This window comes from Puntigrus tetrazona, chromosome 21 (genome assembly GCF_018831695.1).
Source record: "Puntigrus tetrazona isolate hp1 chromosome 21, ASM1883169v1, whole genome shotgun sequence".
NCBI classification, from domain to species: Eukaryota; Metazoa; Chordata; class Actinopteri; order Cypriniformes; family Cyprinidae; genus Puntigrus; species Puntigrus tetrazona.
Window position 1 is genome coordinate 9,834,044 of NC_056719.1, and position 23,954 is coordinate 9,857,997.

The 23,954-nt window shown below is 40.1% G+C and overlaps 1 protein-coding gene across 1 annotated transcript; it reads left to right on the forward strand.

Annotated features, from left to right (window-relative positions):
* Nucleotides 1–22: 22 nt before the first annotated feature.
* lrrc75a (leucine rich repeat containing 75A) lies at nt 23–23,808 on the forward strand. The gene is made up of 4 exons (XM_043221997.1): nt 23–1,950; nt 4,779–4,907; nt 8,670–8,782; nt 21,210–23,808. The coding sequence occupies exons 1-4, from the start codon at nt 1,696–1,698 to the stop codon at nt 22,036–22,038; spliced, it is 1,326 nt and encodes a 441-aa protein (XP_043077932.1). The 5' UTR covers nt 23–1,695; the 3' UTR covers nt 22,039–23,808.
* The last annotated feature ends 146 nt before the right edge of the window (nt 23,809–23,954 follow it).

Here is a 23,954-nt window from a genome sequence, read left to right on the forward strand (position 1 = left end):
GACTACGCATATACAGGGATGGGATTACCCAGACGTGCGAACGATTCATTCGTTTCCTTTAAAGTATGTGAAATGCCTCCTGTAGGGCAGAACTGGAGCAGTCCCAATAGCGACCATCTGCCCCACTTGGTTAACTGTACCGAGGCAGTGGTGCATTCTCGACTGTAGATTGAAACACAAGTGGAGGATGTTGCAGACCGCTCCACCCCTCCCACACCGCCTGTGTCGAGACCCAGCGCCTCTCCGCTCCATCTGAGTGATGAGAGACCGCGCGGTCGCTCTCCTCTGAACACACCCTAGCCTCAGACGGGACACACCTGGGGAGAGGTCGTATCAAAGCGGGAATTCATTCGACAAGACACAGTTCAGCAGAAAACAGTGATATCTCTGCTGGCTGCGTGGAAGAAAATACCGGAATGACTTGTGCGCGGAGGAAAACAGTGACGGACGACGTAAATATTTACATGCCCTTGTTCACAGCAGTACTGGTCGCCTTCGACTAAACTCACACCGACATCGCGTGCCTTTCGGAGGCTGCGGAGGAACTGCGATGTTGACGCGCACCAACAACGAGTGAAATAAAAATACGGGCGGGAAACGGATCGCGATAGAATTCTGTTGAAGCGGACTGTGAGAGTTTATGGAGGTTTGCGGGACTGCTCTTCTTTAATCTGCGGTCATGCCGCAGGCATCATCAGATCTGTTCCCTACCTGAGGGAATCGAGGATTACTGGTGTTTTGGCAGGAGGTAGTAATCATGACCTGATTGGACTGTAATACGAGAAGTTTGGAATGTGACACGCGGTGTTTTAGATGCTTTGTCTTGAAAAAAAAATTCCAAAACAATTTTGCGCGTGCAAACGGAGAATTCTAAAGAGTTAAACAACTGACGTTACACGAGTCGGTGTTACAGTGTTACGGTTTTGGTGGGAAATTGGATGAGAAACGTGCGCAGTGGACTCAACTTTTTAAGTAATTTTGTGAGAGTAATCGCTTCGTATCGCGGACCACAAACGGTCGTTTTGCGCTACTTGTGCGAGACGCTTTAAACAAAGCAAAACTATTTTTTAGAGATATTTGTGATGTGTATATACATGGTAATGTCATAAATAACGACAGTATAGTGTTTTATTGATGCACCGCCCGATACAAACATCCGCGAGCAGCTGTTGCTATGGTTACCTACGCAGAAGAATCTCTGTTCGCGTAAATTTTGTGTTTAGCGAAGCATTATACGAACGCCGTTGAAGCGTATAAATGCTTGTGTAAAAAAAAAAAAAATTATTTATAAGACCCCCAACTGTAGTTTGGGGTTGATTCATGCCTTAATTGCGGTTTTCATATACCCCCAAAAAACCTCTTTATTTTACACCCTGTGAATGAGCACTTTGTGAAAAAGATTTTGCAGAAATGCCATTCAGTGCAAGTGTTTGTAATTTTATTATATAAATTCACATCTTAATGTAAGTATATTTTCTCTGTCAGATGAGAGGCGGCAGGTATAAAGTAAGCAGAAGGACCTTTAAAACACTGTTCTCCAATAAACTTTATAGGAACGCTAACACTTTTTTCTTATTTTCATTTGTTTCTTACAAAATGTACAATTAAAAGACTTTTAATAGTTAAATGTGAATTCATTTTGAAAGTATGCCCAGTCAGGAGGCCCTTTTCCAGGGTGAGACTTTATAACCAAACATGGGAGCGAAGCAAACGAAGGCCTCGGGGCAGGAGGCAGGAGCAAGCCCTCAGAGCGCAGGATGGAAACGGACCCCCACAAAAGAGCGAGGAGACATACTTACTTCTATAATGTTGAGGTCAGGAGACAAACTGAGGAGCAGTGGGACTCCTCCTCCCTACCAGCGTCGCATCGGGATGATACAAGAGATGATGCTGATGGCAAAGCAGGGGAAACACGATGAGGCGACAGAGGTGCTGAAGACTCTCCGGCAGGTACAAATACCACTCCATGATTCTCGTAGAGGTTAGCTTAACGCTCAAATAGAGGTAGAACGTTATCCACCACAAGTTGAATGTCAGCTTTCCCTCGATTTTGTAAACAGCACATGAAATGGGTTTATTGTGGCAAATATTGTCGTGCAAAGCTCTGGGGCACCAGTCTTTTTTTGGCAGCTCCCTGTGGTCGCTGTGGTGTGACCGTAATGACCAAATGGCGAAATTGCAAATATATGAAATTATATTGCAGCTTTTTTTTCTTTTGCGTATGTACGTACGCACCATGGGCCTCTCAGCTGGTAAACAGAGGACCCAAATTGGCCTGATTTGTAATCTGTGAGCCATGCAGAAATACAGCAGGGAGAATCATATGTTGGAGTTGGGTCAAAATGTCAGTCCTACGCTGGGTTGGTGTTATTTTGAAGACACAAACTCTTCCTCCAAAACACATCATTAATGTCAGTGCTGAAACAGACGTGTCTGAGTTCAAGCAAAACTCCTGCAATAGTTTGCCTGCTCTATAGATTCTGCATTTCGCAGAATCCATTGCTATTGAGACAGAAGCCCGTTTTACAGTCCTGTGAACCTGTGAGAACAGACACAGCTCAAGCTGGCTGAAGAGTAATACTGCACTGCATAAACACCAACTGTTTACTTTGGGTAGTCATTATGGATGCTGTCAGTGAGCACTATGCTCTGCTTTATATCGAATGGTTGTCTCAGATAGCTGGTGATTCTGTTTGATGGGTATATGCAGCCAGAACTTTTGCCGCGTACTATTTTTGATCCAGCTTTTCTCAAGAGAAACAATCATCTTATGGACTGGAAGGTCAATGTAGCAGGTCTGCTGGACTTTGCTTCTGTGGAGGATTTTCTGCATGTGTGCGGCAGGGATCAAAGACAGAGTTAATGAGGATTTCCAATCCTCCATAGGTAGTATTAAAAGAACTGTCCGGCAGCGATGAGGCAACAGGTGGCTACGGAACAAACTGCAGGAAAAAACTGTGAAAAAGATTTGATATAATATTCTAAAAAAGACAGCGCAGATGAATGTAAAAGCTTTACTTTACCACTAATGGATATAAATTATACTTTATATGTAAATTAGCAATTTTTTATTGCATTTAAATATTATAAATTTTAAAGTGAAATCCAATAACAAAATTAATTTGAAATTATAACCAAGTACTTTACATGTTCTATATTATATTTTTCAACACATCAAAATAAGTGTACTTTTTTAAAAATTTAATGATTTGAAATGCACTTTACAGCTTTTAATTAGAGATTATTACAAAGTGCACTTTAAAAGTGTGTTAAGAAACATGAAATTGTAGCCTCTTTAAGTACGCTAAAGTAGTCATTTATTTGGTTAATATTACATTGTTTTCATGTACAGTTTCTTTTCAAATATATCTTTTCAATTTGAAATACACAAAAAAGTGCGCTTTTTGTTTTACAAGGGGAAGATTTTTACCCCAAGTAGCCTAAACGTGAGATTTTTAGTGAAATACATTTGCAGTGTACCCTGCAATGGGGGTTAAAGCACATAATAAGCAACAGAGTCAAAGGACGGCGTCTCGTGTCCAGTGGTTACCAAGTGCACCTTGTTGCCCGGAAACCATGAAAATGGATGGGCCTTTGATTAAATGGAAATCGATTAATCAAGATTCTGCTCCATAGAGGCATGATAATGATAAACCTTATGCTCAGTGTGATAGTTTAACCAGGGTTTTATCAATTTGATAATAGTGACATTGAAATTATTGCCTTTTTTTCTTTCAAAGACAATTCACTTTGTTAGTACTAGAGATTAGTTTCATTCACACCCATCCATTTGATTCAGCCTGTTCATTTGCAATTTTTTTATTGCTGACCCCCTTCACTTTAGTTTTACAGATTTGATAATGTAGATTGACTTTCCATCAGTTTTACACAGTACAAAGCCTGTTCACTTTATAGGTTCACATTTTGACGTTTCATTAATTTTGATGAACACTGAACATCATCAATAAATATATATAAATGTTACATGTGTAAGGGCAGATACAAGCAACTAATATATCACTGATACATAATTCACACATCACCGACATATACACACAATCATATTTGACACGTACCCTTTAAGAGCTGGAATTTTTTTGGTTGATGCGTGGTTACGATGCAAAAATATGACATATGCATTTTTGATAGCTTAGAAAGCCACACATGCACGTTTACATTTATGTGGATGTAAATATTCATGGCAAATAAAAAGCTTCATAGATGACATTAATATTTTAAAATAAGGAAATAAGCTTTAAAGGTAAAGTTCACCCGAAAATGAGCATTTGCTCAAAACGTACCAGATGTACAAGACGTACATGAGTTTGTTTCTTCATCAGAAAAGAATGAGGATTTAACATTACATCACATGCCCATAAATGGATCCTTTGCAGTAAATGGGTGCTGTCAGAATGAGTTATTATGGATTGTGAACTCATTTTTTGGCCAGAAGTAACAGTTTGAAGTTAAAAGTCTTCATTCTGAATTTCTTTATCACAAACATGCATATTTTTACCTTTAAAACTTGTGGATTACTTGTGGATTATTGTGATGTTTTTATCACATTCTGACAGCACCCATTTACTGCAGAAAATCTACTTGTGTGCAAGTTATGTGATGCAGAATTTCTCCAAATGTGTTCTCCTGAACAAACTATCTTATTTACACGGCCTGAGAGTGAGTCATTTTAGGTTTTGGGTGAACTATTCCTTTAAGTGATCTGCTGTTTTTCGTACTTCCCATTCTCTTGACCTCTCCGCTTTGTGTCTTTTTTCCAGGATCTGGGAATGGAGTCAACCTCTCTGGATGATGTTCTCTACCGCTATGCCAGTTTCCGCAACCTGGTGGATCCCATTACCCATGACCTCATTATCAGCCTGGCCAAATATATTCACTGCCCAAAGACGGTATAGTGCTTCTGTGATTCGTGACATGCACACACACACACACACACACACACAAACACACGCGCGCACACACTTATGTTTTCCGTTTCTGTTCTATTTCTGTACATTTCTCCTATGTTGTGTTGCGTTAATATTTAATGAAAAGTGCCTTATAGCACTGCCTGGACGGTTCTGCGCGCACAATGAAACTGTACCATTCCAGTGCAGTGAGCATTAGGATGAAACCCAGTTGCTTAAGCATGTGTGAGTGTCTGTGTGAGGCAGAAGCAGAGATGAAGAGAACGGAGAGGGTAGAGGCAGAGGGAGGTGTATTCGCGGATGAGTCACACACACTAAAGACCAGTCAGCCCTCTTTCAAGACTGCTGCTGCTGCTGCACTTAATGAAGCAAGTCAGGCACTATATCACACCACTAACACCCTGCTCAGCTCCTATAGAAAGCTCCGTAGACACCTGACCTCCACCAAAACAACAAGGATGCTGGCGATTGTTTTCTTTACACTGCACTTCTTCTCTAACAAAATGTGGCTGCGTAAGTCTCAAGGAATCTGTCAAGAAAATGGTGTTATTTAACCCTGAAATCAATAGAGATGAGAATGATATTTTGCTTAAAGGAAAGAAGTCTGTTTCTAGGACCATTAGGATTTTTTTGTGCTGTGTTGTTATTTTTATGTAAATTAAGCGTACTTCCTCTCTCAGTGCTCGTTGTCAGATTGCCAAAACAATTTTTTCTCATTAATGTAATGGGAAAAACAGAGAATGTGTAGTCATTATATATTATGTGAAGAATTTATCATATCTTACAAGTATCTGTAGTTTAAGGTAATTACCTATGAATTATGTATCTTATATTTCATTATTTATATATATATATATATATATATATATATATATATATATATATATATATATATATATATATATAGTACTTGTATTCAGAAAGGATGCATTATATTAATCAAAGGTGACTGTAAGGGCATTTATTTTGGTATATCATTTCTATTTCAGTATAATATTTTCATATGCTGCAGAATTATGCTGCAGAGATTCCAACAATGATAATAATAGGTAATTTTTCTAGAATTCAACATATTAAATTGATTTATGAAATATCCTATATATATATATATATATATATATATATATATATATATATATATATATATATATATATATAATATACAGTATATACAATATATATATATATATATATATATATATATATATATATATATATATATATATATATATATATATATATATGCATATAACTGTAAATATGTAATCCCTATTCTTAAATGTTACTAAACATTTTACTAAATGTATATATTTAGACAAAAATGGTAATTTATTTACTTATCTCTTTTTTTCCTGTCTTTTGATTTTATGGTGAAATATGACTTGGACCTTCATTACTTTTTCAAACCATATGAGAGGGCTGGAGCCTATCCCAGCATCTCAGGCAACAGGCAGGGAACACCCTTAACAGATGGCCAGTCCATGACCTGCATATTATAGAAAAGCGACATCCAGTCTATGCATGTGCAATCATTTTAACTAAGCAGACATAATGAAATGTCAACTAAAACTGGGAAAAATGGTAGTTGACACAAGAGCGTAAGGTGATGTGATTGTAAGTAGCAATGGAGGGAGACAAAGTAGAGTGATGTGACGAAAGGAAAGCTGGGCTGTCTGTTACACTCTCAGAGCTGTCAGAGCCCGCTGGGTGTATGATTACATTGCCAAGGGACCCACTGTCTGTCTGCAGGGAGATGCACACTAGAGCTGACCAGCCATGTGGCACTGTTAATCTCACCGTCAGCAGCCACTAGGCTTTACCAACACATAGGGTGTGTTTTCCAGACGTCTCAATATCCACAGACATAGTTCTATCTCTGATCCCCTGCAGAGGTCAAGGCTTGGTGTAGTGGGGAGATGTGATGGCCAGATTGATTTACATATTGATGTTTCCAGTGCAGATACAGACACCTGAGCACAGTCAATGTGTCCTTCATGAACTGCTATGTTACTGTTAGCTTGGATTCCTGATAAAAACAATGTCATTTGGCCCAGAGTAAGACCTATGAAAATGTGGCCCTGCCCCCCGAATTGTATAGCTGATTCTGCACATTGAGACATTTTTGTAGGTTCTTAGTCGGAGCTACAGATGAGATAAGTGTTAGTACTTGAAACTACAAGTAATTGGTAATCCCAGTCATTTATGAGTAGTGCCCTCTCACTCGCTCAAGTGCACTGAACCTCATTATTACCTGAAGCAAATCAATGTAATTCTAGTAATAAACCTTTTTACCTGTGATTAATTCAGCAAGACAAATGGACTGTTAATGGACAATAAAAAAGAATAAAAAATCTCATAACCAGGATTTCACCTTTGCAGCTCATAATAATGAATTAAAATGTGCTCTAATATTACAGCATATTTTATATATATATATATATATATATATATATATATATATATATAAAAACTTTTGTAAAAACTTTTTAAAAAAAAAAAAAAAATATATATATATATATATATATATATATATATATATATATATATATATATATATATATATATATATATATGTGTGTATATAAATATATATAATTTTTGTTTTATAAAAGGTTTTTATAAAAAGATTTTATTTTTGGTATTTTGCCTTTATTAAGATAGCTTAGTGTAGAAGAGAGAGAAAGGGGTGGGATCAGGAAATGATTTTTTAGTTTTATTAGTTTAATTTAAATTTTAGTTTAGTTTTAGACATTTTCCCCCGGTTTCACAGACAAGGCTTAAACCTAGTCTTAGACTAAAATCAAATGTAAGTCTTGGCTGTTTCAACTGAAATAAACTTGCACTGACTTAAAATATATCAGTGCCTTTTTTTTGTCTCAATTTTGGCTCAATTACCCCAGTAATGTTTTTTTCTAAGCATGTTTATAAGAATTACTTTTTTATTAAATGTCCTAATTGAACTACAATCTAATCCTGGTTTATTCTAAGCCCTGTCTGTGAAACCGGGCCTGTTAATTATATTCTATCTCAGTTAGTCGCCAAGGCAGCATTTTAAGCAATTTCCCCAATTAACATTTAAATTTAAAATTAACACCATAAATTTCTGTAAACAAAAATTATTTTTAAAATTTTGTTAGATGTAGGTTTATGGATGCATGATATATTGGTTCCATACTATGGACATTTTTTACATGTGTTCACTAGTATCAACTGGTATTGGATACTTTTTGAATTCATATACTGTATACTCATTATAACTAATCAGCATACATGAAATCTCAAAATTAATATTTAAAATATAACATTTTTGGTTATTTATGTGTTAAACATTGGCAGAAATAGTTTCTGCCTAGAGGAGTGTGACACTTACTCAAGGCAGTGTGCGCACGAGTGTTCGTGTCTCTGGGATTGCTTTAGGCAGTGATGAATGTGAGTTAAAATAATAAAGATTACCAGAGATGGCCATACAATACATTAATTTATCACTGATCCATTACATGCTAATGCATTTTACCAAATCACATGCATACGCACTCACTATCCTCAGATGACCTAACGATAGACCCAGACTGTGTTTGTGACATGTCGGCCAGTCCGTATAGCTTTGCTCCTCTGTCATCAAAAACGTCAAAGAAATTAGTATTTTACCTTGAGGGCTGAGATACCCTGATCTTCTGCCAGTTCCCATTAACCTGCTGTGTGTTACAGCTTGATTGATATGGTCTCTCTCTCTGTCTTTGTCAGGAAGGAGATGCTTTGGGCGCCATGGAGAAGGTGTGCCGTCAGCTGACCTACCACCTGAGCCCACACTCCCAGTGGAGACGGCAGGGGCTGCTGAAGAGGAAGCCACAGGCCTGGTGAGAAAGCAGAGCTGACAAGCAGAAAGGGGCTCTCTCATTTAGGCAGCGAGGGCATGTGCTGCCTTACTTTCCTCTGTACAACAATAAGGGTTTTTTACACCCTATTTTACAGCACTTTTCTTACTGTTTCGACCTGACTCGTCTCTCTTCTCAGGGTTCCCACAGTCATGGTTATGTGGTATTTGTAATAATATTTAGTTGAAATATTCAAAGTGGATAATTCTGTAGTTAGTATACATTTTTTTTATTTATCACACACAAAAAATGTAGCGTTGGTAAGTTTCACGATCTCTTATGATCACAAAGGGTGCATTATTGAATGCATAAATTAATTAATAAAAAGTATACAGAAACAGTAATACTGTTAAATATTGTTACAATTGAAAAACTGACATTTTAAAATGTGATTTATTTCTGTGATTGAAAGCTGAATTTTTCTGAGCCCATTACTCCAGTCTTCTGTGTCAAGGTTATTGCGCACAGTCCGAAAAACTAACATATCCTCTGAAGCAGGTTGATAGGTTTCTGTAACAAAAATATTTTTAGTTTAAAAATTGTAACTTAAATAACTGACTTTTAGCAATGGCCATATGCGCATCTTGACTTCTGACTCAACGTATGATGTATAAGCTGCGTATAAGACACAGTACTTATAGATATATCCAATGTAAGTTACTATAAACCCATGACCACAAGCCACCAGCATTACCAAGCTTGGAAGAGCCAGGATAAATAGTTTTAAAACTGACTATGTTCGTCTGAAAGAAGGAATACACATATACAACTAGGATGGCTTGGGGGTGAGTGAAATATGGTATGATTTTCATTTTTGGGTGTGTTATTGCTGTAATATTTTAGGGGAAATCATTTTTTAATATTACTTGATGCATAAAAAGTTTTTAAAAGCATTTATTTTAAATAGAAATAATTAAGACATGATAAATGTCACTTTTTATCAAATGAATGCATCTTTGCATATTAATTTCTTTAAAAAAAACAAGCATTACTGACCCCAAAACCTTTGAACTGTTTGCTGAATATATACTATTATCTTATAATTACTAATATATACTAAAATATTTCATATTGTATAAATAAAGAATAATATTGTTTAACAAAGTCGTAAGAATAAAACAAATAATGAACTTCTGTTAAAAATATTATTTCAACGTACAGGACATTCTCAAATATTTGTTTGCTATTCTGTACGGTAAACTTTGTATGCATGCCATATTAGTGTACAATTTATGAATCATTCTTTTTAATTGATTCTTTTCAGTGAATCAATGACATGGTTTCACAAATGATTCAGTGATTCGCTAGCAAAATCAAGGACATTTATTTCAAAATTTGTCCATTCTTTTTTCGAGTTCGACCTTTTTTTCTATTTTTGTTACTTTTCTTTTCTTATTGTCCGTCTGGTATCTTGGTCTCTCCTGCCACATAATTGCTTTCATTTCGCATGGAAACGCTACATTATAAATTACATTGATGCCCGTATCCCTCAGCCCACATAGAGTAGCCTAGTGGCTCACAAGTGCCTCACTTTGTTCATTAATTAAAGTGATTAGTTGGTTTAAAAATAAAAGGCTTTCCGACTTTGCAGAGCAGGCAGTCAAAATGAATCATCGCTTTGCCAGTTGTTTGTCAGTGTACTGATACGTCAGCACTTCGGGTTTAATTACGCTTTAAAAACCGCACGGCTAATGGACCGTTTAATTTGAGGATTGGGTCCTATGGTTCTGATATCCCCAAATTGTTTTAATACACAATATCTCATATTATATCTCCAGAACAGCTGCATATACCATCCAAATCTCATCACCTGTGAATTGGCTCTTCAACAGGGCTTTCCGCGGTTTCCTCTCCATCCATTGATGATAAGAGCTGTGTTTATTCTGCAGAGTGAGTCAGTGAATGAAAGAGCAGCCTCCCACTGCGTGCCGTGTGGTTTTTTGCTAACACATGGTTCTGTGGTGTAGACTCATACTTATGTGGCTTCTTTCCAACTGCCATTAATTTAGTCAAAACACAGACTGGGTAATGTGTAAATGAGGAAATACTAGGCTGTATTTATTTCCTGTGTAAATGGATACACTTTACTTTAGCTGACGCCTTTATGCTGTTCACTAACTTACGTGTGCAGGGATAAAACAGCTGAAGTCGTCTACTTGCTGTGGTTAAGCTGGAATGTGACGGCATGTGTTCTGCGTAGACCGGATTCGATACCTTCTTCTTTTTATCCGCTCCGGTTGTGTTGTCTAATCCTCACCGGGTGCTTTTTGTTGATGGAGCGGCGCTGTTTGTCTGAGTCACACCACACATGGCTCTTTCTTTGTTACGCTCATGTTGTGTACTATGGTGCGGTGTTGCAGATGTGAATGCAGCTGTTGGGGTTTAAAAAGGGAAGTGTCTCTCAGAAGGCGTTCTCACCTCTCCTTGGGTGTGTTGTCGATACCTGTGTGCCTCTAAGAGTCTCCTTATTCTCTGTTTGAACCTCCTCGAGCCCCTTTGTTTGCTCTGCCTGAACCACGAGTGTACTGATGTGATTGCATCAGTAATGGGACTGTCCAGGGGAAAAGGGATTTCGAATCATTTCCCAGCCTGAAGGTGCAGACAGGCAAGAAAAACCAGCTGAACTAAAATTCTGTGACTATCTTCTTACATTCTTGTGTTAAAAAAAAATTATTTAATATATGATTTTCTTTCATTTGTGGATTACAAAAAGAGTATCAGGATGAGTATGTTTTTTGTTTTGGAGCTTGACAATGCAAGGTCACTGTTCATTTTCATTGTATGGAAGACATACTGTGAAATCTCCTACGATATCTAAATCTCCTTTTAATATCTGAAGTACCTTTGTGTTTCACAAAAGGTTCTTTCTGGTAAAAGAGGGTATTTTGGATTATAAAAAGGTAAGAAAGAGATTGTTCTTTAGAGAACCTTTGACTAAATGGTACATTTCCCAGGGAAAGGTGTCACTTTTTTGCCAAGATATTTGCCAAGAATTGTTTTTCATTTTTAAGTCCCATTCCTGTCTTTTTTTGTTTTTGGAGGAACATTTGATATTTCGTACTTACACACTTTCAAAAAGGTTCCAAAAGGGAGTTTTCACAGTGATGCCGAAGAACAAACATTTTAAGCTTTCCAAAAGACCCTTTATTGAAGAGCTCTTATGAGAACCATGTTTTTTCTTAGTGTTAAGAGCAGTTTAACAATGTATAGAGAACCTTGCTTCAATAGAAGGAACATTTGCTGCAATTGAAAAAGGTTCCATGTTTTTTTCATGGAACTAAAATATCAATAAAGAATCTTCTTCTTCTTCTTCTTTTTCTTCCGCTTATCCGGGGCCGGGTCACGGGGGCAACAGTCTAAGCAGGGATGCCCAGACTTCCCTCTCCCCAGACACTTCCTCCAGCTCTTCCGGGGGGACACCGAGGCGCTCCCAGGCCAGCCGAGAGACATAGTCTCTCCAGCGTGTCCTAGGTCTTCCCCGGGGCCTCTTCCCGGTGGGACATGCCCGGAACACCTCCCTTGGGAGGCGTCCGGGAGGCATCCGGAACAGATGCCCGAGCCACCTCAGCTGGCTCTCTCGATGTGGAGGAGCAGCGGGTCTACTCCGAGCTCCTCCCGAGTGACTGAACTCCTCACCCTATCTCTAAAGGGGCGCCCAGCCACCCTACGAAGGAAACTCATTTCGACCGCTTGTATCCGGGATCTCATTCTTTCGGTCATGACCCAAAGCTCATGACCATAGGTGAGTAGGGCGAAGATCGACCGGTAAATCGAGAGAGCCGCCTTGCGGCTCAGCTCTTTTTCACCATGACAGACCAGTACAGCGACTGCATTGCTGCAGAAGCTGCACCGATCCGCCTGTCAATCTCTCGTTCCATCCTTCCCTCACTCGTGAGCAGAGACCCCAAGATACTTAAACTCCTCCACCTGGGGCAGGAGCTCCCCACCAACCTGAAGGGGGCAAGCCACCCTTGTCCGACTGAGGACCAAGGCCTCAGACTTGGAGGTGCTGATTTTCATCCCTGCCGCTTCACACTCAGCTGCAAACCGCCCCAGCACACACTGTAGGTCTTGGCCAGATGCAGCCAACAGAACAACATCATCAGCAAAAAGCAGAGAAGCTATCCTGTGGTCACCAAACCAGACCCCCTCCGGCCCCTGACTGCGCCTAGAAATCCTGTCCATAAAAATAATGAACAGGACCGGTGACAAAGGGCAGCCCTGTCGGAGTCCAACATGCACTGGAAACAAGTCTGACTTAATGCCGGCAATGCGAACCAAGCTCCTGCTCTGATCATACAGGATCGGACAGCCCCTTAGCAAAGGGCCCCTTACCCCATATTCCCAGAGCACCCCCCACAGGACACCACGAGGAACCCGGTCGAATGCCTTCTCCAAATCCACAAAACACATGTAGACTGGTTGGGCAAACTCCCAGGAACCCTCCAGCATCCTGGAGAGGGTATAGAGCTGGTCCAGTGTTCCACGTCCAGGGCGAAACCCCGCATTGTTCCTCTTGAAGCCGAGGTTCAACTATCGGGCGGATTCTCCTCTCCAGTACCCTGGCATAGACTTTCCCAGGGAGGCTGAGAAGTGTGATCCCCTATGGTTGGAGCACACCCTCCAGTCCCCCTTCTTGAAAAGAGGAACCACCACCCCGTCTGCCAGTCCAGAGGCACTTTCCCCGCGCGTCCACGCGATGCTGCAGAGGCGTGTCAGCCAAGACAGCCCCACAACATCCAGAGACCTGAGGTATTCGGGCGGATCTCGTCCACCCCTGGTGCCTTGCCACAGAGGGCTTCTCAACCACCTCAGTGACCTCAGCTAGGGTAATGGTCGAGTCCCCCGGATCCCCGGCCTCTGCTCCTCAGTGGAAGACGTGTTGGCGGGATTGAGGAGGTCCTCAAAGTATTCCTTCCACCGCCCCACAATATCCCCAGTCGAGGTTAGCAGGTTCCCATCAGCACTATATACGGTGTTGGCAGGGCACTGCTTTCCCTTTCTGAGGCGTCGGACGGTTTGCCAGAACCTCTTTGAGGCCGTTCGATAGTCATTTTCCATGGCCTCCCGAACTCCTCCCAGACCCGAGTTTTGCCTGCACAACCACCGGGCAGCAGTCCGCTTGGCCCACGGTACCTGTCAGCTGCTTCAGGGGTCCTCGGGCCAACCATGCCCGATAGGACTCCTTCTTCAGCCAGCGGCATCCCTTACTTCCGGTGTCCACCATCGGGTTCGGGGGTTGCCGCCACGACACGCACCGGAGACTTTACGGCCACAGCTCCGGACGGCTGCGTCGACCAAAGAGGTAGAGAACATAGTCCATTCGGACTCAATGTCTCCAGCCTCCTCGGGATCCGGTCAAAGTTCTGCCGGAGGCGGAGTTGAAGATCTCCTGACAGGGTCTCTGCCAAAGCGTTCCCAACAGACCCTCACGGTACGTTTGGGCCTGCCAAGTCTGTCCGGCCTCCTCCCCCGCCAACGGATCCAACTCACCACCAGGTGGTGATCAGTTGACAGCTCCGCCCCTCTCTTCACCCGAGTGTCCAAGACATGCGGCCGGAGATCAGATGATACAACCACAAAGTCGATCATCGACCTCCGCCCTAGGGTGTCCTGATGCCAGGTGTACTGGTGGACACCCTTATGCTTGAACATGGTGTTCGTTATGGACAGACCGTGCCTAGCACAGAATTCCAACAACAGAACACCACTCAGGTTTAGATCGGGGGGGCCGTTCCTCCCAATCACGCCCCTCCAGGTGTCACTAGCATCACCAACGTGAGCGTTGAAGTCCCCCAGCAGGACGATAGAGTCCCGGTTGGAGCACTTTCCAGCACCTCCCAAGGACTCCAAGAAGGCCGGGTACTCTACACTGCCATTCGGCCCGTAGGCACAAATGACAGTGAGAGTCCTCCCCAACCCGAAGTCGCAGGGAGGCGACCCTCTTGTCCACCGGGTTAAACTCCAACACATGGCGGCTAAGCTGGGAGCTATGAGCAAGCCCACACCAGCCTGCCGCCTCACTGCGGGCAACACCAGAGTAGTGAAGAGTCCAGCCCCTTTCGAGAAGATGGGTTCCAGAGTCCAAGCAGTGCGTGGAGGTGAGCCCGACTATCTCTAGCCGGTATCTCTCAACCTCACGCAACAACTCAGGCTCCTTCCCCCCCAGAGAGGTGACGTTCCATGTCCCTAAAACTAGATTCTGAGTCCAGGGGTTGGGTTGTCGAGGTCCCCGCCTTCGACTGCTACCCAAACCACAAGGCACCGGCCCCTTACGGTCCCTCCTGCAGGTGGTGGGCCCACGGGGATGGCCCCCACGCCGCTGTTCGGGCTGAGCCCGGCCGGGTCCCGTGGGGCAAGACCCGGCCACCAGGCGCTCGCATGCCGGCCCCGGCCCCAGGCCTGGCTCCATGGCGGGGCCCCGGCTGCGCCATACCGGGCGACGTCGCGACTCCATTCCAGGTCTTTTCCATAAGGGTATCATGGACCGCTCTTTGTCTGGCTTGTCACCTAGGACCTGTTTGCCATGGGAGACCCTACCAGGGGCATATAGCCCCGACAACCTAGCTCCTAGGGTCATTCAGGCACTCAAACCCCTCCACCACGTTAAGGTGGCGATCCTCGGAGGGGTAAAGAAAAAAAAGAATCTTTATTTTTAATAAAAGAGTGTATTTATGACAACAATGTCATTTTATTATTATCAAAGTCTCTTTAAGACAAGTCATGTCTTGGGTATTCTATACTCATTGCTATTATGTATGCTATTATAATATAAATATATATTTTTTTAATATTATTTTAAATTGAATATAGGTTTTAGTAATTTTTTTAAGTTCAAGTTTTTAATCTAATATTAATATTTCATTTTATTTCAACTTAATTTTAAATGAACATAATCATTTTTACTTTTAGTTAATAATAACAACAGCGAAATACGGCCAAGCATTTATAATGATTTCATTTTTAACTCTCATCACTTTATGTCTTTTTCAGTTGCCCTTCTCTTTCTCTCTTAATGATTTCTCCCTCTCCGCTCTAGTAATGGCTAAGTGCTAATGTGACCTTAACCTCCTCCACCGGTCAGAGTGAGACAGTCTCACAGACAGGTGTCCCATTTTCTCTAAGAGAATTCACATGTAACAGATGTTGTTCTGCAGTATGCGTGTGTTTATGCAAGCAATGCATTACTCATAGCTTGTGTGCAGTTTAATCTATGTGCCTCCATGCAAATATTTACACTAAAGCTGATTTGCAATTCTACATATAACCATAGGAAATTATACATCAGCTCCGGATGTGTTGATCTGTAAGTTCATCCAATAACATGCATTTGACTTCAGTGTAAATACATACCGTAATTATATATGATGAAGTTTATCTATTAGCACGGCCGTATGCAAGAATAGTCCAGACCTGAATGTTTCCACTTGTTTAGGATGTTTTTATCTTGCTCATTTGCATAAGCTTGCACAATGCCAACAGTATATCGCCCACTTTCACTGAGTATAATGTATTAGTCAAATTGTTCAACGCAAATGGAACAATACAGACGGGTCTGGATATCTGAAAGCTGCATTATTATGCACTTGCGTAAACTAAAATGTTAGGGGTATTTGGATCGCTTGTTTGAAACAAAAGCGGATAAGTGGAATCTGATATGCCTTAGGCCTACTACATGACCTCTATTGTTTCATGGACTGAAATGTGAAACGCATTGCCCTCGTTTGGTCCGCATGTGGCGAAGCGTGTGCAGCCCAGTGGAGACCCTTTAGTCCATAACAAGCAGCCAACGGCTGTCAGGAGCCAGTGAAGAATGTCTTCCTCATTTCAACACAGGATCATCGTTTCCAGAGGCGACAGAGTTTTATCTAGCTTTAGCATATGATCTGCCTCCATAACACCCACATTAATAGCAAACATGAGGGCAGAAGAAAGATAGAGAGCTGTGTTAAAAGAAAAGGGATTTGAGAATGTAAAACAGGAGTAGAAGAGGGTGTGGAATAAGGGCTGTTGTGAAATCATACTGTCATCTCTCAGGCATGTCTGCTGAATTCTTTCTGCCTTCTAAATTTTCCCTCCTATTTTTCATCCCTCTATTTTCTCCTCATATGATCTCTCGAGTCGTTCTAATGCCGCCTCTCCTTGACAGATTACTTCACAGTTCTGCCTTTTGCTAGATTTTCGGTGGCTTAAGCTCTCATTTTGAGCGTCTTTCCCTTTTGTCGTGTTCTTGTCCTCTTCTGCTCACGCTCTTTACTGCCTGAGAGCAGAAAACAGCAGGTTCTGAATGTGGCATGAAGATGAAGTTGCAATAGGCTTTCTGCATATCTGGCTATTTAAATTTTATTCCCTTGTCTGTCTTTATTTGGCCAGTGGCACATGGCAACCTGCCTCCAATTAGTGGTACGTTTACATTGATGCTTTTGTATTGATTTTTCAGACAGCTGTCATGTCAGAATCATTGATGCCTGAGAAGCTGAGTAAAAAGAGCTGTCTGACAAAAGAAATAGCTTGAACTTAACATTTAAAATGCACATAAAGTCATTACACAGGGAGCTTAAACAAAGCTGCCAGCACTTTCCATGAATATAAAATTGGGCCTGAGCGTCAGAAGATGTTGGTTGGTTGGAAATCTCAAGAGATTCAGCTAAATTTTAGTGGCTTTTTTAAGTGGTAATTTTTTAGTGTAAGAAGCATTTTTAAATGCTAAGAAAATGGATTGGACTGAGTTTTATGGTATTTTTTGTAATGAGCAAAATCATGACGTTAACAGTTTTATTAGAATGAATTAAATATCAATTGACCACTTATGTCAAAATCATGACATTTTGTATGATAAGGATATAAAGCTATAATTAAATAATGGGACACCAAATGTACTGCCTTCAAGGAAATTGCTTGCGAAATTTGTTGTTCATAATACTAAGTAATATTTTAACTAGAAATGAATTGTTATAGTGCACACATTCAGTCATCCTTGCATCTACTGCAAAAGAGGATTTATTTCAGGATTTATTACAGTGATGGTAATCCTTCATTTTGCTCTGATAGTTACAGTGATGACCTTTCACCAGTGTGTTGGAGAATAGAGCAGTATAATGACAGACTCGGCACTTAATTGGTCATAATTACCACACTTATTATCCAAGAGGCTTTAACATATCATTGGCGGGCCATTTTTAATAACCTACATTTACATGTTTTATATGTTTGAAAGATTTCTCTTATGCGCAATATAGGCAGTGTTTATTTGATCAAAAATACAGCGTGAAATATAATGATTCAAATATACTTATTATATTTTTCTCAATTGCTTTGGCCCAAATTTTCAAAACAGTCTTAACATTCTCTAAACTGTGAGTGCAAATGTCACTTTATTGTCACTTAATGAACTTTATTGTCACTTAATGGACTTTATTGTCACTTAATGAACTTTATCGTCACTTAATGGACTTTATTGCATGTCTGCAAAATGTAGGTATTCACCCAAAACATTGTATTCATGCTTCAAAACCTAGTTACCGTTTCAGTAATTTGGCCAAGGCTACCAAAAAGTATTTTTGTCATCATGTGAGTTACACTGGTCAAAATGTTTAGTTGCTTTTTCACAGTCAACCATGGAAATTAGGGTTTTATGAAAATAGATATTTAGATATAGATATTTGTTAAGAATAGTCAGTAGTACATAGAAAAAAAAAGTATATGAACATTTGTATTTATACAATAATAATGTATTACATGTAAAGTGAAATCTGACTTCCGATTTCTGTACATTTCATATTCATTATATTACCACAAATACACAAAAATAGCCAATTGCCAATTTAGCAGACAATGATCAATAAGCCATATGCAATTAGTTGTTGCAAACTGCAGCCAATAGTACTTACTGTTTGTACTTACTTGTACTGTTTTACAATGTGCTCAAATAAGTAGGAAATTCCAATCTGATGTGAACAAGAAGCTAATTGTTCAGAGATCTGTAAAAAATAATAATAATTTCAGAATTGAGCCTAAGCAATTGACAAACGCTGTAAAGTAACTCTTTTCTGTTTAAATACATGACAAAGTAATTTATTCCTGTGATGGTAAATGTTCAGCAGGGAAGTCTTCAGTGTCATATAATCATAAAGAAGTAATTCTGATATGCTCATTTGCTGCTCAAGAAACATTTAGTCTTATTATTTTAAAAACAGTTGTGATGTTTAATATTTATTCAGCATTCATTTAACATAGAATTGCTTCACAATGTCAAATTTGTTTAATGCATCCCTATATAAAAGTATTGATTCCTTTATAACAAATCTTACTTAGCCCAAACGCCAGCAATGCAAATTATAGATTTGAAGTCATTATTTTTCTTATACCACTCTTTATGTTCAGTAGGCTCATAAAGCTGATTTTCGGGGTTGGGTGTTAGAGTTTTCCTTTCTCTTCCTGTCTTTTCCTCTACGACAGAATGTGAATGAACTGTAAGAATGCAATACAGTATGGCACATCTCTGACACCTCCCACCCACCCGCTGCTCTTTAGTTTGATTGTAATTGAAAGGGCTTATTTCTGTAAAGCTGAGAAGTAGGAGCTTCAACCTTATTGTCTCAATTCAAACCTTTGTTCTGATCTATCACACTAAAGTAATAACCTAATTTTATTTGCACAGGAAAGACGAAGCAGGCGGAAGGATTTTTCACAGCACACACCTGCTGTCAGATCGATAATTAGTCTAAAAAATGCAGGTGCAGAAATGTCGCTCATCATTCTCTTTGTTGCGTTGTGCTGCATTGTTGTTATGGAAGGGCCGATTTAAATTTCAGATCAATTAAAAAGCCACATTAAGTAAATTAAGCATTAAGTAGATTACACACAGCCTTGTATATATCCTTTTCTGACTCAGAGTCTGCTTTGGTGCCATATTGCATAAGAAAAACTGTAAAGTGATTACTTGTGTAACTCTGAGATCATGTGCAAATCGGAGAGTTATTTAAGCAATTTTGGCATTTGAGGGCTTTTTATAAAAATCTGAACAGTGATAGCAGCTATTATAAGTTTTTGCCTTTATGCTACTTTTCAAATTGTTCTCTTAAGTCACATGACAGATACTAATCGGCTAAAAGATTAGTATTTAATATTTCTGCTTAACATCCCTGCGTCGTTAATGAGAACATTTGGAAATGATCAAATGCAGAGGAGAGAATGTAAGTGGGTCAGATGCATTCAGGGTGAGATTGCTCAGAGAGGGAAAGGCTTTTTCTCTTAGAGAGCGTGGGATTCGGGATCCTGGCCAGTAATATCAGGAGAGTTGATATCCTGTTCTGGTTTAGCCATTTCCTTGACTTTGCTGCTGTTTTATTTGCTAGGTCAGTATCAGGATCAGAGCGGGGCAGGAAATATATCATTCAGAATGAGCATAGCATGTCAAATCAGGACGGTCATTATTCCTCTCTTTTCCTCAAATGCCAGTTCAATATGATATATGCATGTCCTGGTGTGAATTAGCGACGGCCACATTATGAATTAGTATTCTTGCCGTTTCTTTTCTCGCTTTCACTCTTTCTCTCTTCACTCTCACACTGGCAAGCTGTGGTGGCACACTGAGCTTATTATGATTCTGCTGCATGTGCAGCGGTTAAAGCAATGCATTTGTTCCCTTTTACTTAATAAATCAGCTTGTCTTCCTCCTTTCATCTTCTGTTCCCTACTATCGCTCCATTTATCTATCTCTCGTAGGTTCTTAATCCACATTTGACAATAACAACTGACATAGAGATTAAATTAACTCTTAAATTCTATGCTGTTTGTATTTCCAGGGGCTGTTTTGAATCAGTAATGCATTTACAGAAAATGAATCAATTTCTCAGTCTTGAGAGTCTCTGAGTTTTAATAAAATGTTAAAGCTGTTACGGGTTACAGTACAGTTATAGTATAGTATTTTATTATTATTACTATAAAATTTTGTTCCTCAACAGTTCCTTTGTGCTCTTTTTGTATAGGGCTGGATAGTTTAGTTTATTGCTGCCCTACATTTCTTCTTTAGGCACTGATGACTGTTACAATTACTGTAGCAATTTAGCAATTAAAAGTACTCCCGTTTGTAGATGGATGGATGTAATAATTATAATACATTTTATACAATTGCTTGTCACAGGAAATGTCCACACTAAAAGGCCTAAAACTGTAATGCTTGCCACATTATGTTTCAGTTCCTAATGAAATTACCAGCAAATGTGTCCTAGTTTTATTAGCGAACTGCTAGGAATTTTTGAATTCGTAATATTTTCTTTCCTCTGGTTAATTTTTAATTAAGCTTAATATTTTCTCTTCTCTGATTCTGATTTATATAATTCATTAAAAAGTGAATGAATTCCACACAGATGCTTACTCTCTATCTGCCTCTTTTTCTCTGTCTCAGTCTGAAATCAGTTCTTTCGAGCCCTCCCTCTGGTGGGACATTAGACCTCTCCGGCATCCCTCTTGGAGTGAAAGACATGGAGCGTCTCTGTGCCTACCTGCATCACCATGCGTCCCGCATTGGCAGCATAGAACTGGGCTTCACCGAGCTCACAGACGATGCCTTCCTTCTGCTCCTCCCTACGCTGGCGTCTCTTCCCCGCCTTGAGACTCTGGCCCTCAATGGCAACAGGCTGACCCGTGCCGTGCTCAAAGAACTCACAGACACACTGAAGGACCCGGACAGCTTCCCCAGCGTCACATGGATCGACCTGGGGAACAACGTGGACATCTTCTCCCTCCCACAACCGTTTCTGGTGAGCCTTCGCAAGCGCTGCCCCAAACAGGGCAACCTTCCCACCATCCTCGAGTTCGGCGAGAGCCAGGCCAGCGAGCCGGAGGGCCGAGTGGATGAGGACGACGCAGACGATACGAACAGGACTGAGAGTATGGGAGAACTCAGATCTGAGGTAGAAGAAGAGATTGACGGCGAGATGGAGATCGAGGACATGATGGAGGAGTTGCTGGATTTTGACAGGGAGGTGCAAGGCAAGGAGGACGAGGACGACAGTATGTGGACCTTGGAGGAGCAGCGGCTGGTAAAAGATCCAGTCGCAAAGCAGAGCAGAGAGAAAAGAGCGTCCAAAGCAGAGGGCGAGGAGGACTTACAAAGCCAGTCTTCCCATCTGTCCTGCTCCAGCCAGTCACAGCACTCTTCTGGAGCCATCGAGCCTTTAAGGGAAGACTCTGTCCCAGACCAGTTAGCATGTCATTCGAACAACCCTACCTGATTGAAGCTAATGTCTAATTTCATAAGATGCTGGTCCCTTTAAGAAAAAGAGAAAGCATAACAGGCTTTTATTTCAGACCGGGTTATCTATGAAGTCATGGGATTCAGAAGGTTTTATAGGTTTGGCACTCACAGCAGTTGTCTGAGAAATTAATCACTTGTGAGTTTAAAAAAAATATCCAATATAGCTTCTCGTCCAGGTTTCTCCCTTCACTCTTGTGTAAACGTGTAGATCCAGTCGCAAAAGCAATTAGCAGAGGACGAAGAAGATGTCCAAAGTCAGTCATCCCATCTGTCTTGCTCCAGCCATTCACAGCACCCTTCTGGAGCTATTGAGCCTTTAAGAGAAGATCCTGTCCTAGACCAGTTAGCTTCGTCCCTTTAAGTAAAAGAGAATGGTGGAGCGTGGCATTCAGCAGGTTTAATAGGGATGACAATCATGGCTGCTGTCTGTTTTTGCAAAGAAGATATGAATCACTTGTGAGGTACAAAAATATCAAACACACCCTACTTATTCAGGTTTTCCCCATCACTGTCATAACCATGAACCTCCGTGTGCCTATGTGCCTGTTCAAAACCCTGCTGGAGAAGCATGTGTGTGTGTGTGTGTGTGTGTAGGTGCACATTTAGATCAGTTAGTCACGCTGGATATAATCAGATCATGAATTGGTGTGTCCATCTATGCATCTGACTGTCGTAAGCATCATGTTCTCTCCAGCAGTGGAAAACAACCTAAATTCTATTCAGTACCGTCCAATGAATATGCATGTCCCGGGAGTCAGGTGGATGGGACGCAGATGAGATCATATTAAGTGCCCCTAATTTATACAGTGGAAAACCAAAATGTCTTGTCACACTGTTGGCCCAAAACAATATGTTTGATACAGAGCAGCAGGACTGAGGCCAAAGAGGAAAGACTCACTCCACGGGAAAAAAAAAGTTTGGTCGTCTGGATATATGATATTATATAATACTTTTATTCTCTTGTTGCTGCTTGACATGGATTTTGAAAACAATGTAAGGTTGCTTAGCTCAGTTCTTTAGAATAGATCCTTTAAACACACGAAAATTATATAAAGGTTTCATTTCTATTTATCCACTGTTATTAAATGATAAAGGTATTTCATAGTATAAACATCTATATAGTGCCTAATTATATTACATTATTCAAATGTAATTCAAACTAGTTCTGATATGCCAGTAAATGAGAGTATTGTTTCAATGACAGTGTATATTGATAGACAAATTTTGTCTTAATGGAAAACAGTTGTTCTATTTCATTATTTAAAATGACTTAATTGAGAATTAGGATTTATTATATCCATTTATACTGTACTACTTTGTATATTATCACAATATGCTTACATGCAAAATATTGTTCAGTGTTTTTTTAAGTAGAATTGTCTCCCTCCCCAAATGATGGTTTATAAGATTAATTATTAAGCCTAATTGCTCCTCTGATAAAGTTAACCAATATATTTAAGATTATCATGTCATTTTATGGTCACCAGGTAGCCTCAAAATCTCCTGCTGTTTTTCAAAGCCATACTTTTAAGATCTGCCATTAAAGAAAGGGAATTATATATTGATAAAAGTGCACTGAAGAGCTGTGATCAATGAATTTTGTCTGTATTTCTGTATTCCCACAATGGTTAATAAAGGAAGGAGAATGCTAGGGATGACAAGTAACAGCAATATGTGTATATGATTATTTGTAAACACACTGTATTTGACTGTTGGCATCAAAATCAATAAACCTTTAAGAAATATACAATTCATTTATGCATTAAACAGTAGGATAAATAAAATATTGAACTGTTAGAACTGTGGGGTAAATTATATATTTATTATATAATAATAAATAGTTTTTTTATTGCGTTTGTGCACCGGAACACTGAACTTGGCTGGTGGATGGAG